General features: G+C 51.8%; 1 protein-coding gene across 3 annotated transcripts in view; it reads right to left on the bottom strand.

Annotated features, from left to right (window-relative positions):
* The window catches only part of LOC142010780 (adipocyte plasma membrane-associated protein), a 122,311-nt gene that overhangs the window by 91,177 nt on the left and 15,010 nt on the right, over positions 1 to 16,124 (bottom strand). For all 3 annotated transcript variants that reach the window (XM_074989211.1, XM_074989209.1, XM_074989210.1), the window contains exon 2: positions 13,235 to 13,331. In XM_074989211.1, coding sequence (XP_074845312.1) covers positions 13,235 to 13,331 — 97 coding nt within the window. The remainder of the gene's footprint in view (positions 1 to 13,234; positions 13,332 to 16,124) is intronic.

Below are 16,124 nucleotides of genomic sequence, written 5' to 3'. Positions count from 1 at the left end.
ATCTCATGTTCCTCAACTAACATCATATATGCTATCATGTGCCAACAATGCCCAGATGCTTTGTATAATGGACAGACTTCAGACTCTCTCAGACAAAGAATTAATGGGTGTAAAACAGACATAAAAACACTCCTGATCCACACACCGGTCAGCCACCACTTTAATGGAGTAGGCCATTAGGTATTAATGGCCTGAAAGTCTGCATCTTACTGAAGAGGAATTTTTACAACAGTCTTGAAAGAGAGGCTGCTGAACTCTCTTTTATATTCAAATTCGACACATTAACACGTGGTTTGAACGGGGATGTGAATTTTCTGGGTCATTATAGAAGCTTTTTTGCATACTTGGCTTAATCTAATTCTTGACTCCCTCCCATTCTGCCCCTCTACTCTCTGATTTGCTCACCTTGATAATTTTTTTTCTGATTTGTCAACCTTGATTACTGTTTTTGGTTCTCTGTGCCTTAAATATTGAGTCTGTTCTGGTCCGGCTATGGTCTGAAGAAGTGGGTCTGTCCCACAAAAGCTTACCACCTAACAAATTATTTTGTTAGTCTTTAAAGTGCTGTTTTACTGCTTTTTTGTTTTGATAGTATATAGACTAGCATGGCTCCCTCTCTGTTCCTGAATCATGTTTTTCCATTCTTTCCCCTCCCAAAGGAGCAACAAACCCACAGCCCTACATCTGGAAAAAACAGTTGAGAGAGCCCCCAGTGCTAAGGGTTCCTGTAAGTGTCAGCTGTTATCAGCATATGGCCGTGCTTCCAGGGGCCTATGGATGGTCTCCTATCTTACTGAAACATTTTTTCCAGTAACTCTGGTCTGGTGTTATCTTTAACTACTGCAAGATCATCTACAGCTCTCTGAAGGAAAGAGGCTGGTTATTTTTACATAAGAGCCCACAAATATTCTTTCTGGATGTGGTATTTTGCCAAATAAATGTATTTGAATTGTTTTCCTAACAAATCTGATCCCACACGTAGTCACACTGCTGCAGTTTGGAATGATACAACATTAATTACTAGTTTGAGTCCATGTTAGGCATAAGCTATGCAAGCCACCTTTCTTGGGACCTGAACTTCTGAACCCAAACTAGCACAGCATCTCACATGCTTAGCCCATCTTTCCATGCAGCATTTGAACTGTCGGAAATTTGCCACCCAGCCAATTCCTCCGCTTTAAAATAAGACATGGATGGTAATGCAATACACAGCCCAACTTCCCCATTCTGGGGCTAAACTAGGCTACCAGTACTTGCCTGAGAAGCTACATGTTATATTTTTGGTTTGAGACCCATGCACAAATCTAATAAAAGGAAAAGCAACCTGTTAAATCTTTGTGTTAGAAGAGGAACTCTGATTTCCAACTAACTGCCCCCTCCTGCCGTTTTCCTTTTACCTGTAAAAGTTTAAAACTGGTTATAAATCTTTTTCTTAAACAACAAGAAGTCCTGTGGCACCTTACAGACTAACAGATATTTTTGAGCATAAGGTTTCATGGGCAAAGACCCACTTTGTCAGGTGTCATTATAAGCAAAGTGCTGCAGAATTATCCTACATCTGTTCTCTTTTTGCACAGGTTGTACAAAGGAATATATCACATTAAGGGATACTTTTAGCTAATCTGGGCCATTTCCAGGAGGATACTAAAAAGCTTAATCTGATGTATTACAAAAGTGTGTTTCTGCTCCCACATTTCCATACCCTTGCATAAAACAGGCTTATGTTCAAAAGGCAGTGCAGCAAGTCAGCAGGTCTCTCTTAGGCCGTGTCTACACTAGCCCCAAACTTCGAAATGGCCATACAAATGGCCATTTCGAAGTTTACTAATGAAGCGCTGAAATACATATTCAGCGCCTCATTAGCATGTGGGCAGCCGTGGCACTTTGAAATTGACGCGGCTCGCCGCCATGTGGCTCGTCCCAACAGGGCTCCTTTTCGAAAGGACCCCGCCTACTTCGAAGTCCCCTTATTCCTGTGAGCAGATGGGAATAAGGGGACTTCGAAGTAGGCGGGGTCCTTTCAAAAAGGAGCCCCGTCGGGACGAGCCGCGTGGCGGCGAGCCGCGTCAATTTCAAAGTGCCGCGGCTGCCTGCATGCTAATGAGGCGCTGAATATGTATTTCAGTGCTTCATTAGTAAACTTCGAACTGGCCATTTACATGGCCATTTCGAAGTTTGGGGCTAGTGTAGACACGGCCTTAGGGGCACACACTACCACAGGGATACAGGAACAACTTGCTCACACAATTGCTGACTACTTCTCTTTGTTTTGAAAAAAGACAGTTACCTGTTCCTGTAACTGGTGTTCTTTGAAATGTGCTGCTCATGTGGGGTAACCATCCGTCCCATTTTGGGCTAGACAGCCTTGTATTTTGGGCACCAGGAAGGCATCCTGTTATATTTTAACAAACGGGTCAATTGCCCCATATGTGCGTGGCCTCTGGGACCCGAGAGCACACAGGCGTGGCTCCTTCCCAGTTCCTGATTCCCCACAGCTTGGGGGAGCCACGCCAGCACAGTTGCCACCTGGATCCCAGCTCCACACAGCTCATGGGAGCCAGGCTGCCACATGGCTCCCCAGACCTTGGGGGAGACAGGAGTCAGCTCAGTTCCTCTGAAAGAGTAGGTTCATAAGAGAGCTGCTCAAAGCTCTGTAATTAACGACTAATAACTGCGCCTGGCTCCCTGCCCCCTACGGCTCCTGGGAGCCAGGAAACTGACCAGCATTGCTGCGCCTGGCTCCCAGCTCCCTGCCGCTCCTGGAAGTCGGGAGGCAAGAACCAGACCGGCGCGGCTGCACCTGGCTCCCAGCTCCCCACCACTTGCGGGAGCCAGGAACAGGACCAACGCAGCTGCAACTAGCTCCCAGCTCCCTGCAGCTGGGGGAGCCAGGAGGAGCACCTGCGGGGGGGGCTGACACTCCTTTCCTGTCTCCCTGTGGCTCCGGGGAGCTGGGAGCAGCACCTGCACAGGGAGGTCACCCACAAGACCGCAGCCCGTTCCCAGCACCCCAAAGAATGGGCAGCCAGGAGCCACAGCTGCCCCTTACAGCCAAGCAGCACTTCCCCACCCAGCAGGGCCGCAGCTCCACAGGGCAGCCACTGCCTGACTCAAGGTGACCATCTGTCCTGTTCTAGCCAGGACACCCCCACCCCAGGGTGTCCCATATTTAGCCTAGGGGAATATGGTCACCCTGTGCTCTTGTTCATTCACCATATGTGGGTGTTCTCACCACATGCACCCTGAGGGAAAACAGCTCAGGTTGCCCCTGGAGGGGCACGTACATGCCGTGCTATATAGGGCACCTCCGGCCCCCTCCACCCCCAGTTCCTTCTTGCCAGAAACTCCAACAATGGGGCAGGAGGGTGGGGTGTTGAATGGACACGAGCAACACATCTTGAAGAACACCAGCTAGGGAAACAGGTCCCTCACTGCCGTTTCTGCTGCAGTTGCGTGCTATTGCCCATTCAACGTAGGTGGCTGCAAGCGGTATGTCCCGCGGCGGGAGGAATTCGCTGACGTGCCAACTACAACACAGCTCTTCCAAAGGCAGGATCCCCTCGGGCTCGTTGCATCAGAGAGTACTGCATGGCAAAGCTATGCACCAAGGCCATGCTGCACCCTCTCAGATGCCCAGGGTGGGAACATTGGTGAGGAAGGTCACCAACAAGGCCTGCACTCTGCTGGAGTGAGCCCCGACTAGCAGGGATGCATGAACACCTCCCAGCATGTTCGACTCTAGGCAGTCATCCAACTGGAGATCTGCTGTGTGTATACTGGAAGCCCCTTCATCCGCTCAGCTTATGTGACAAAGAGCCGTGGGGATTTGCAGAACAGCTTTGTCGTGTCAACGTAGAATGCGAGAGCCCTGCGAACATCCACATCATGCAGCCACTGCTCCTCAGCTGCCACTTGAGGCTTTGTGGAAAAGACCAGGAGGAAGAGCTCCTGACCCATGTGAAAATCAGAGACCTTCTTAGACAGAAAAGACGGGTGTGGCCAAAGCTGCACCTCATCTTTACAGAAGACTGTGTATGGGGGCTCTGAAGTCAAGGCCCAAAGCTCAGAGATCCTCCTAGCTGATATAATGGCCTCGGAGAAGGCCACCTTCCAGGACTGGTGTGGAAGGTAGCACATGGCCATGGGTCTGAAGGACAGACTAGTAAACCTGGAGAGGACCAGATTAGAATCATAGAATTCTAGGGCTGGAAGGGACCTCAGGAGGCCATCTAGTGCAGCCCCCTGCCCAAAGCAGGATCATCTCCCACTAAGTCATCCCAGCCAGGACTTTCTCAAACTGGGACTGAAAAACCTTTAGGGATGTAGATTCCACCACCTGTCTCAGTAACTCATGCCAGTACTTCACCACCCTCCTGGTGAAATAGTTCTTCCTAATATCCAACCTACACCTCCCCTCTATAACTTCAGATAATTGTTCCTTGTTCTGCCATCTGTCACCGCTGAGAACAGCCTCTCTCCATCCTCTTTAGAGCCTCCCTTCAGGCAGTTGAAGGCTACTATCAAATTGCTCCTCAGTCTCCTTTTCTGCAAACTAAATAAGGCCAAATCTCTCAGCCTCTCCTCATAGGTCAAGTGCTTCAGACCCCTAATTATTTTCATCGCCCTCTGCTGAACCCTCTCCAGTGCGTTCCCACCCTCTCTATACTGAGGGGCCCAGAACTGGATGCAATACTCCAGATGTGGCTGCCCAACAGAGGGAAATAATAACTTTTCTCTATCTGCTGGAAATGCTCCTCCTAATGCAGCCCAGATGAAGGTCCCACTGAGGAACTGGGAGCTGTCCACACCTGAGGAGCCACTCAAGACTTTGGAGAAATCTCACCACCTTGTTGTAAGAAAAGATGGATTGGCCTTGGATCAGTGGATGAAAAGCTGAGATTGCTGCCAAGTGCAGTTGGAGGGACGTCAGGTCTCAGCACTCCTCCAGGTGTGCTCTGACAGGTGCCTCTGACATGGCAAGGCCACTCTGCTGAGCCCACACCTAAACCTGAGTTCCCTTAGTTTTGTAAGTCTGCCTGGTCGATGCTTACAGCTCCCAAGCAGGACCAATGCCCTTCCACCATCAGCCATGGAGCAGCCACGCAGTCAGATGGAGGGACTGTAGGTCCAGGTCAAGGTGGTAGCCGACGTCCTGAGGCCCTACAGGACCTACACTAATACTTAGAACAGTAAACTGACTAACAATAGAAACTGTTTACAGGGAAAAACAAAGTGCAACAGCAAATGTTATTCCCAGCAGGTTTCAAGCACCATCACTGGTGGCAAGAAGGAACTGAGGGTGGGGGGCATATGCGGGGCATGTGGGCACCACTCCAGGGAGAGGCTGAGCCAGCTCCCCTCTGGGTACGGCTATGGGAAAATCTTTCAGCGCTGGGGCACGTGGCAAGCCCACACACCTACACTGAAGGAACGTGAGAAATCACTCAAAGAAAGACTGAACATGTTCTTGCACAGCTTTTGTTGACCACATTTTCTTCCTCCATGAACCAACACCTGTTCTAGTGAAATACTTGGCCTGCGACTTTAGCCATACACTTCTTCACTGTGTTAAGATTCTGCCCTTACTTAAATACCATGCTCACCGCCGGGACAGATTATGAACGCCTGACTTTTGTTGGTGAGTCGTTACTCGAATAAGTAGCCCCATTCAAATTAATGCTACTATTCGAGGGAGCAACTCTACACAATTGAGCAAAGGCCCCACAATCTGACCCCAAACTTAGGATGTGTACATGTTTTTATTTCTCCACCTTCCAGATCTCCCTCAGTACATATTTTTATTTACTTAGAACTAGGCTTTGACTCCAACTTCAAAACCACACAAGTGACCAGGAGGGGATGAAAACAAATGCGGACATCTGTTTTCAAACTTCTTCCATAAACACTTGAGCCAATAAGTGAGATCATTCTCATATTTGCAGAAAGCAAATACAAAAGGGCTATAAACATGGCTCAAGGGGACTCACTGAGAAGTTCAAATGTATAGTCACAACCATTTTTGGTCAGCTCTAATCCTGGTATTCCTCTCTGTGCAGAACTAAACCAAAACACAGTTTTACATTAAACCAATTTAGTTCCATTATTTCAGCGCAGACAGGCAGCGAGCCACTGCACTGCAGGTGGGGGGAGTGAGCAGGAAAACTGGGGGGAGCCATGCAGCCACGCTGAGAAGGAGATGGAGGGGAGGGGATGGCCACAGAGCAGCAGCAGCAGCATGTGTAGGTGGAGGAGCTCGTCAGCTGAGGCAGGTTAATCCTTGGGATGCAGGGGGCGGATCTGGGTGTTGAGGCAGGAAAAGCCTCGGGATGGGGGATGGGTTTGGGGCTGAGCAGGGCTAGACTGGGGGTGAGGGGACGGTCTGGGGCTGAGAAGGGTTAAACCTGGGAATGGGGAGTGAGTTTGGGATTGAGAGGTGTTAGACCTGTGGATGGGATGGGGTGGTTTGGGGCTGAGAAGAGTTAAGCCTGGGGATGGGGTGGGGTGGTATGGAGCTGAGAGACCTGTGAATTCTGGACCAGCACCCAGCTCCTGGGCTGCTTGGATTACAGATGCCTCCCAGAGCGCCTCTGTGAGCTGCTTTTCTGGTCAGCATACAAAGCTGCACAGGAATATCTATCCTATTTTACACCATTCAAGGAACCTCCCCAGCTGGGAGAATACAGGGGACAGTCCAAGAGGAGGACTGCCTGGGTTCTGGCATGGATGGAACATGGCCCAGAATCAAGGCCACTGTGTCTTGCAAAGGTCAGTCAAGGCTTCCCCAACATATCAGCCTTGTGTTACAGTCAGTCACTAACTGTATCAGAAAAGCGACCATGCACTTGTCTAACTGGTCCTTTCATAGCTCCACGAGCCAAGGCAAAATTATCTGTCTCCAGTGAGTTATAGGTGCTATAACTGCCTCATTATGTTTACTGCTGAACAGCCTGAATTGAGCACTGTCATAAAACGCATTCAGCTGCAAGTTCGGTTTTTTCTGCTGATCAGCTCACACACTTCAACCAACCCCTTTTTAAAGCAAAAGGAATAAAGAATGAAGTTGAGAAAGGTCCTAGGAACCTAGAGGTGTTCACAGAAATTCAAGGAATCCCAAAAATCCAAACCTTGTCAGGATATTCTGGAGCCAAAAAGGTCAGATTCCAGTGCACAGCACACGCCCAATGCTCTACTCGAGAGCACAAGCAAATGTACACCCAGCTTGAGCGGGTGACTAGGAATTCCCCAAGGTAGGGAAGCTCCTTAGCTATCCTAGAGAAAGTGTAAAAGGGTTATGCCAGCTTCCACCTCCCCCGCAGATGCACATACCCAAGGCTTACAGTGTTCCACCAAGCCCCAGATCCTGTGACTGTGCCTCAGGGGCTCATTACAAAGTGGTATAGTTTAGAGCAGGAGTGGGCAATAAGGTTTGATGTGGAGGACATGCCAGTTTTCTGGTGAGTGGTCAAGGGTTGCCCTTTTCTACGGAGGGGTGCAGGGTCTGGGATGGAGGTGTGGGCAGGAAACTGGGATACAGGAGAGGGTGTGGGGTCTGAGAGAGAGTTGGGGTGAAGGAGGAGGTTGTGACCTGGAGTAGGGGCACTGAGGTGCAGGGACTGGAATTGAGTATGGGTGCAAGAGAAGATTCTGGCCTGGGGGAAAGATGTAAGACTGAGTGAACAGTCTCAGGGGGGTTGTGACCTGGGGAGGAGGGTGCAAAGGGTTTGAGCAGTGACCTGGGGCAGGGTATTGGGGTGCAGGGTCTGGGGGGAGCTGTGGTGTAACAGAGGATTCTGGCCAGGGGGAAAGCTGTAGGAGAGGTGCAGGGTCTGGGAGCGGGTGTGGTGTAACAGAGGATTCTGGCCGTGGGGAGAGCTGTAGGAGGGGTGTATGCTCTGGGAGGGGCTATGGTGTAATAGAGGATTCTGGCCTGGGGGAGAGCTGTATAAGAGGTACAGGGTCTGGGGGGTGGTGTGTGGTGTAACAGAGGATTCTGGCCGTGGGGAGAGCTGTAGGAGGGGTGCAGTGTCTGAGAGGGGGTGTGGTGTAACAGAGGATTCTGGCCTGGGGGAGAGCTGTAGGAGGGGTGTAGGCTCTTGGAGGGGGTACAGTGTAACAGAGGATTCTGGCCTGGGGGAGAGCTGTATGAGGGGTGCAGGGTGTGGGAGGGGGTACAGTGTAACAGAGGATTCTAGCTGTGGGGAGAGCTGTAGGAGGGGTGCAGTGTCTGGAAGCGGGTGTGGTGTAACAGAGGATTCTGGCCTGGGGGAGAGCTGTAGGAGGGGTGTAGGCTCTGGGAGGGGCTGTGGTGTAACAGAGGATTCTGGCCTGGGGGAGAGCTGTATGAGGGGTGCAGGGTGTGGGAGGGGGTACAGTGTAACAGAGGATTCTAGCTGTGGGGAGAGCTGTAGGAGGGGTGCAGTGTCTGGAAGCGGGTGTGGTGTAACAGAGGATTCTGGCCTGCGGGGAGAGCTGTAGGAGGGGTGCAGGCTCTGGGGGGCAGGGTGTGGGGTAAGAGAGGATTCTGGCTGTGGGGAGAGCTGTAGGAGGGGTGCAGGCCCTGGGAGGGGGTGTGGTGTAACAGAGGATTCTGGCCTGGGGGAGAGCTGTATGAGGGGTGCAGGCCCTGGGCGGGGTGTGGGGTAAGAGAGGATTCTGGCCTGGGGAAGAGCTGTAGGAGGGGTGCAGTGTGTGGGAGCGGGTGTGGTGTAACAGAGGATTCTGGGCCAGGGGAGAGCTGTAGGAGGGGTGCAGTGTCTGGGAGGGGGTGCGGTGTAACAGAAGATTCTGGGCCGGGGGAGAGCTGTAGGAGGGGTGCAGTGTCTGGGAGCGGGTGTGGTGTAACAGAAGATTCTGGCCCGGGGGAGAGCTGTAGGAGGGGTGCAGGTTCTGGGAGCGGGTGTGGTGTAACAGAAGATTCTGGGCCGGGGGAGAGCTGTAGGAGGCGTGCAGTGTCTGGGAGGGGGTGCGGTGTAACAGAGGATTCTGGGCCGGGGGAGAGCTGTAGGAGGGGTGCAGGTTCTGGGAGGGGGTGTGGTGTAACAGAAGATTCTGGGCCGGGGGAGAGCTGTAGGAGGGGTGCAGCGTCTGGGAGGGGGTGTGGTGTAACAGAAGATTCTGGGCCGGGGGAGAGCTGTAGGAGGCGTGCAGTGTCTGGGAGGGGGTGCGGTGTAACAGAGGATTCTGGGCCGGGGGAGAGCTGTAGGAGGGGTGCAGGTTCTGGGAGGGGGTGTGGTGTAACAGAAGATTCTGGGCCGGGGGAGAGCTGTAGGAGGGGTGCAGTGTCTGGGAGCGGGTGTGGTGTAACAGAAGATTCTGGGCCGGGGGAGAGCTGTAGGAGGGGTGCAGGTTCTGGGAGCAGGTGTGGTGTAACAGAGGATTCTGGGCCGGGGGAGAGCTGTAGGAGGGGTGCAGGTTCTGGGAGCGGGTGTGGTGTAACAGAAGATTCTGGGCCGGGGGAGAGCTGTAGGAAGGGTGCAGGTTCTGGGAGCGGGTGTGGTGTAACAGAAGATTCTGGGCCGGGGGAGAGCTGTAGGAAGGGTGCAGGTTCTGGGAGCGGGTGTGGTGTAACAGAGGATTCTGGGCCGGGGGAGAGCTGTAGGAGGGGTGCAGTGTCTGGGAGGGGGTGCGGTGTAACAGAAGATTCTGGGCCGGGGGAGAGCTGTAGGAGGGGTGCAGGCTCTGGGAGGGGGTGCGGTGTAACAGAAGATTCTGGGCCGGGGGAGAGCTGTAGGAGGGGTGCAGGTTCTGGGAGCGGGTGTGGTGTAACAGAAGATTCTGGGCCGGGGGAGAGCTGTAGGAGGGGTGCAGTGTCTGGGAGGGGGTGCGGTGTAACAGAAGATTCTGGGCCGGGGGAAAGCTGTAGGAGGGGTGCAGGTTCTGGGAGCGGGTGTGGTGTAACAGAAGATTCTGGGCCGGGGGAGAGCTGTAGGAGGGGTGCAGGTTCTGGGAGCGGGTGTGGTGTAACAGAAGATTCTGGGCCGGGGGAAAGCTGTAGGAGGGGTGCAGTGTCTGGGAGGGGGTGTGGTGTAACAGAAGATTCTGGGCCGGGGGAGAGCTGTAGGAGGGGTGCAGTGTCTGGGAGGGGGTGTGGTGTAACAGAGGATTCTGGGCCGGGGGAGAGCTGTAGGAGGGGTGCAGGTTCTGGGAGCGGGTGTGGTGTAACAGAAGATTCTGGGCCGGGGGAGAGCTGTAGGAGGGGTGCAGTGTCTGGGAGGGGGTGTGGTGTAACAGAGGATTCTGGGCCGGGGGAGAGCTGTAGGAAGGGTGCAGGTTCTGGGAGCGGGTGTGGTGTAACAGAAGATTCTGGGCCGGGGGAAAGCTGTAGGAGGGGTGCAGTGTCTGGGAGGGGGTGCGGTGTAACAGAGGATTCTGGGCCGGGGGAGAGCTGTAGGAGGGGTGCAGTGTCTGGGAGCAGGTGTGGTGTAACAGAGGATTCTGGGCCGGGGGAGAGCTGTAGGAGGGGTGCAGGTTCTGGGAGCGGGTGTGGTGTAACAGAAGATTCTGGGCCGGGGGAAAGCTGTAGGAGGGGTGCAGGTTCTGGGAGCAGGTGTGGTGTAACAGAAGATTCTGGGCCGGGGGAAAGCTGTAGGAGGGGTGCAGGCTCTGGGAGGGGGTACGGTGTAACAGAAGATTCTGGGCCGGGGGAGAGCTGTAGGAAGGGTGCAGGTTCTGGGAGCGGGTGTGGTGTAACAGAAGATTCTGGGCCGGGGGAGAGCTGTAGGAAGGGTGCAGTGTCTGGGAGCGGGTGTGGTGTAACAGAGGATTCTGGGCCGGGGGAGAGCTGTAGGAGGGGTGCAGGTTCTGGGAGCGGGTGTGGTGTAACAGAGGATTCTGGGCCGGGGGAGAGCTGTAGGAAGGGTGCAGTGTCTGGGAGCGGGTGTGGTGTAACAGAGGATTCTGGGCCGGGGGAGAGCTGTAGGAGGGGTGCAGGTTCTGGGAGCGGGTGTGGTGTAACAGAGGATTCTGGGCCAGGGGAGAGCTGTAGGAGGGGTGCAGTGTCTGGGAGGGGGTGCGGTGTAACAGAAGATTCTGGGCCGGGGGAGAGCTGTAGGAGGGGTGCAGGTTCTGGGAGGGGGTGTGGTGTAACAGAGGATTCTGGGCCGGGGGAGAGCTGTAGGAGGGGTGCAGGTTCTGGGAGGGGGTGTGGTGTAACAAAAGATTCTGGGCTGGGGGAGAGCTGTAGGAGGGGTGCAGGTTCTGGGAGCAGGTGTGGTGTAACAGAGGATTCTGGGCCGGGGGAGAGCTGTAGGAGGGGTGCAGCGTCTGGGAGGGGGTGCGGTGTAACAGAGGATTCTGGGCTGGGGGAGAGCTGTAGGAGGGGTGCAGGTTCTGGGAGCAGGTGTGGTGTAACAGAGGATTCTGGGCCGGGGGAGAGCTGTAGGAGGCGTGCAGTGTCTGGGAGGGGGTGTGGTGTAACAGAGGATTCTGGGCCGGGGGAGAGCTGTAGGAGGGGTGCAGTGTCTGGGAGGGGGTACGGTGTAACAGAAGATTCTGGGCCGGGGGAAAGCTGTAGGAGGGGTGCAGGCTCTGGGAGGGGGTACGGTGTAACAGAAGATTCTGGGCCGGGGGAAAGCTGTAGGAGGGGTGCAGGCTCTGGGAGGGGGTGCGGTGTAACAGAAGATTCTGGGCCGGGGGAAAGCTGTAGGAGGGGTGCAGGCTCTGGGAGGTAGTTGGGGTGGAGTGGCAGAAGAAGGGTCTGGCCGGGAGGCACTTACCTAAGCAGCTCCTGACCAGCAGACCGCTGAGGCAGGCTTCCCTGTCTGCCAGGAGCCCCAGTCCTCTGGCTTTTCCATCTGGCCTTCTGTTCTGGGTGTGCGGGGGGAGCTTCCCATGCTGCCCCCACCTCCAGCAAAATCTCTCAGTTCCCATCTGCTGGCTTCCAGCCAGCAAGAGCTGACAGTATCTGGTGGAGGTGAGTGTAGCACCCAAAGCTCTCCCCCCTCCACAAGCTGCAGGACCAGCCTTGGGTCAGATCTGTCCCCTGGGCTGTATCTTGCCCACCCCTAGTTTAAAGCAGCCTTGAGGCTACTCTAAACTACACTGGGACAGATTTGGTGTAGCTAGGGAACTGCAAATGACTCTTCTGAGATTCCTGCCACTTCAGATGCGCCCAATTGGGTGTGCCTTGAATGCAGGTGACAATTCAGCCCAAGGCTACATTTTGAATACACAACTAGCTCAATGTTTGTGCACACATAGAGACCAGCACATTTGCTCCTGTTCTGAAAAGTAAGTAATATCCCGAGTTAAGGAGACAGTTTTTCTTCCCCATCATTATTATTCAGAGCACAATTGTGCAGGAAAAACTGGAAAACAAAAGCTCTGCGCTACAATGGGTTAGTATCATTGATTCTATTCTCAAACAGGGAACACTAGGCATAGTGAGGGTCAGAGAATAAAAGCAATCTTCCCAACTCCCAGCCTGGCGGGCGTGATGTCATCACAGCTTCATGTGCCACAAGTGGGTACTGACAGCACCTCAGCATTGTCATCGACTGAAAGCCCCCACTTGCTTGTGGGGGAAGTGGTACTTAGTGCGCGCAACGTTTGCATTCTTCTCATGAGTCCCAGCTTTTTCTAAAGAGCAAAGAGGAAAGCTGACAGTTTGAAAACAAGCCAAGCACAGCAGAAAAGTTGAGCCTCTCAGTCCTGAAAGTGTCCACTCAGATTATAGACCATTACAGCTAAAAATATACCAGAAATTTGGAGGAAAATACTCATCAGGCATAAATGAGCCAAGCTCCTATTTGACAAAAATGAGGCTATGCTTGTTGATACCAGCCAGGGGGCTTGCCCTAAATATTCAAGCTAAAATGAGCCCATTTGTGGATGCATGAGAGCAGGGAACCCTGCCCATTCCCATGCAAGAGAGAGAAACAGTGGCCAGTCAGGACCCAGAGTGCAAAGAAAAAGGGGCATACAATTTTGTCCAGAGCTCTGACAAGCCCCTGACAGGAACTCATTTCTGGACAGGGGCATGGCTACACCTCCCATGCAACAGGGTGACTGAAGGAAGCAGATGCCACACTTGTTAAATGCACGTTAATACATCCAGAAACCAGTGTTCCTGCAGTGTGTCTATTCCCACCCCAACACTGCTCTGCTCCTTGAGAAGGCAGAAGGTTTAATACAGACTTAACAACATTTCAATGCAACAGCTCTTTAACTAGCCAGTAAAACTGTCATATTAGTGAGCAAGGCCCTTTTTACAGCAATCCGAAAGAGTGTGCCATACCTGTATGTGATTTCCACTTCAGTACCAGGCTCATCTCTCTCCCAGATCAAAGCCACTCTCTCTGGAGACTGATGGACATGTTGGTCTAAGCAGTTCACTGTATGAAAAGAAGTGTGCGAGAAAGCCTTTTTATTTGTCTTGTATTAAACTCAAAGGAAACGCTACATCTAGTAAGGTGGGGAGACACTGGAGAGGGCTCAGAGAAGAGCAACAAAAACGATGAAAGGTCTCGAAAACATGAACCATGATGGAAGACGTGAAAGAACTGGGTTTGTTTAGTCTGGACAAGAGAAGTCCGAGAGGGGACTTGATAGAAGTTTTCAAGTGATTATTCAACTCCACTGCTTTGTGTGTTTCACATGACATAGCCCCAATACACCCAGCCTGCTTTTGAGAAACAACTCAAAGGTTTGTATGTCCTCTAATTCAGCAACATAGGCTCAAAAAGTTGGCCACTTTTCATATTTTCTGCAGCTATACCCCAGCCACACTGACAAACAGCGGGTTTTGTCTGTATAAAGACCAATGATTAAAATTACTTTCAAACTGTTAAAAACATTATATACTAAATAATATGGCAGTGGGAACTGGCTGGATCGCTTCACTGTACATTTCCTGACTTTTAGATAGCACTTTGGAGAGTGTTTTTAGATGTATATAATTTTTTGTGAAGAAAGTGTAAGGCTGTACCTACATTACAGCGATCTTTCAAAAGATGGTGTTCCAGAAGATCTCTTTCAGAAGCTCTTCTTTCAAAACAGCAAATCCACACACAAAAAGCAGATTGAAAGATGTATCCACTCTTTCAATACAGAGCATCCACACAGCCCCTGCTCTTTCAAAAGAATGGGCCAGGGATTGAAAAATCCAGCACTATGAGGACTGTTCTGTAGAAAAAAGAGCCCACAGAGTGCCTACACATTCAGTTTTTCAAAAGAAGCTTTAGAAAGCAGGTGCTCTTCCGCACATGGGAGTGGAAGAGGGCTTCTGGAAGAAGAGACACAATCTTTCGATTTTGGATTGAAAGAGCACATTTTGTGCATGAATGATCCATGTGCTCTTTCAAAAAAGGGCCTGATTTTCAAAAAGAACTTATTAGTGTAGACACAACCTAATTTTGGAGATGGAGGGTGAGCTGGACACTATTAAAACACACCTTAGCTCTTTCTAAACTAAATTTATTCTGTAGGAATATACTTAGATCAGTACCTATCAGGGACTATGAGAGCGTAAGGATTTTCTTTCCATTTTATGCAACTTTCATTACTTACTATCTCATCATTGGAAATCTCTAGCCATGGAGCGGGCAAAATGAGTTAGGCCTTTCAAAGACATCATGTAGTGAAGTACTTACCGCACACATTAACCACCATGATTTGTTAGGTATACACAGGAAATCTAAACTAAAGTTAATGAACTAATTAAATGATTTTAAATGCATTTATTTTACTCCAACAGGTCATTACTAAATGCAGCCATAAATAGTTTTTGAAAGCAGTAACTTTTAAAAACAATTGATGCATAAGGTGACCATATCTCCCCCAGCCAAATATGGGACATGGGGAATGACCCCCATCGGGCCAAAACGGGATGGATGGTCACCCTGTGTGGGGCGCTGGGAACACGGCTGCCACCCTGCCAGCTAAGCTCCTGCTTCACTGAGCTGTGGTTGGCCACCGCACAGATCCAACTCCCGGCTGCCCCAGCTGGGGGAAGCCAGGCAGCTCTGGCTCCAACCCCACTGTGGCCATGGTTCACACCCCCCCATCTCAAACTCTCTGTGGCTGCAGCCCCAGCAGCCCTGCTCCAATCCCGCCCCCTGGCCCCAGCTCCCAATCCAACCTCCTCAGCCTAGCTTAACCCCCTGCAGCTCCGGCTCCAGCCACCCTGGCCCCAGCTCTGGATCCAACCCCACTGAAGCCCCGGTTCAGCCCCCCAACATCTCCAAACTCAGCCCCCTGCTGCCCTGGTTCAGCTCCAGCCCCCACTGGGGGAAGATGTGTGGCAGCTGAGCTGCTGAGAGGTCTGGTTCCCAGCTCCCTCCACGGAGGAAGCCAGCAAACCACTGTGAAATACGGGGCAATTAGCCTCTTTTGCAAAATAAATTGGGACACCAGAATGGTGCCCAAAATACAGGGCTGTCCGCCGAAAACAGGACGGGTGGTGAGAATTGATGCAGAATATCCTGTAACATCTGTAGGTAAACACTCGGTTTTCTAAAGTTACAACTTCAGTGTCAATTGAGTACTTTAGTGTCCCCATCTGGGAAGTGAAGGGTAATTTCTACTGTTCTTTTAAAGAGATGAGCTGTAGTTCATAGGACTCAGTCTGCTCTCCCATCAGGTTTATGCTTCAGTGTTCTGTATTTGTTTGGCTGAGACAGTATTAACGTTTTACATATGGTGAGCGCAATTCCCAGGATAGTCAGGAAACATGTTTAACTTTTAAAATAGCTTTCCAACTCCGAAGTACCCACAGGGAGGAGGAGAATCAGTTTTAAAGATTCCCCCCACACACACTTGTAAAAATGCATTAACACAAAGTAACATGTCACCATAATGCAATACACAAAGGTGGTCAGTACACTTAACACTGACTGCAACTTTCCACACTCACCTAAACGTTTTATAATTTCTGCACGTTCAAAAGACATTGCAACCTCAAGCACCAGGCCGCAGTATCGCGCAATCCCAGGGTCACAATGCCATTCATTCAAACCTGAGGGAGTGGCACTGGGAGCTGGGCACTGAAATCTGCCCACCATCCCTCCAGCATGAGCTGATGAGGGCAGAGGCAGTCAGGCAGAAGCAGATGAGGATTTGCCTGGGTTGGGACTGGGCTCTCCAAGGGACTCACTCTACCCGCTGCCCCATCTCCATGTCCTGCCACC

This window comes from Carettochelys insculpta, chromosome 3 (assembly GCF_033958435.1).
Source record: "Carettochelys insculpta isolate YL-2023 chromosome 3, ASM3395843v1, whole genome shotgun sequence".
Taxonomy (NCBI): Eukaryota; Metazoa; Chordata; order Testudines; family Carettochelyidae; genus Carettochelys; species Carettochelys insculpta.
This window is presented reverse-complemented; position numbering and strand designations above follow the sequence as displayed.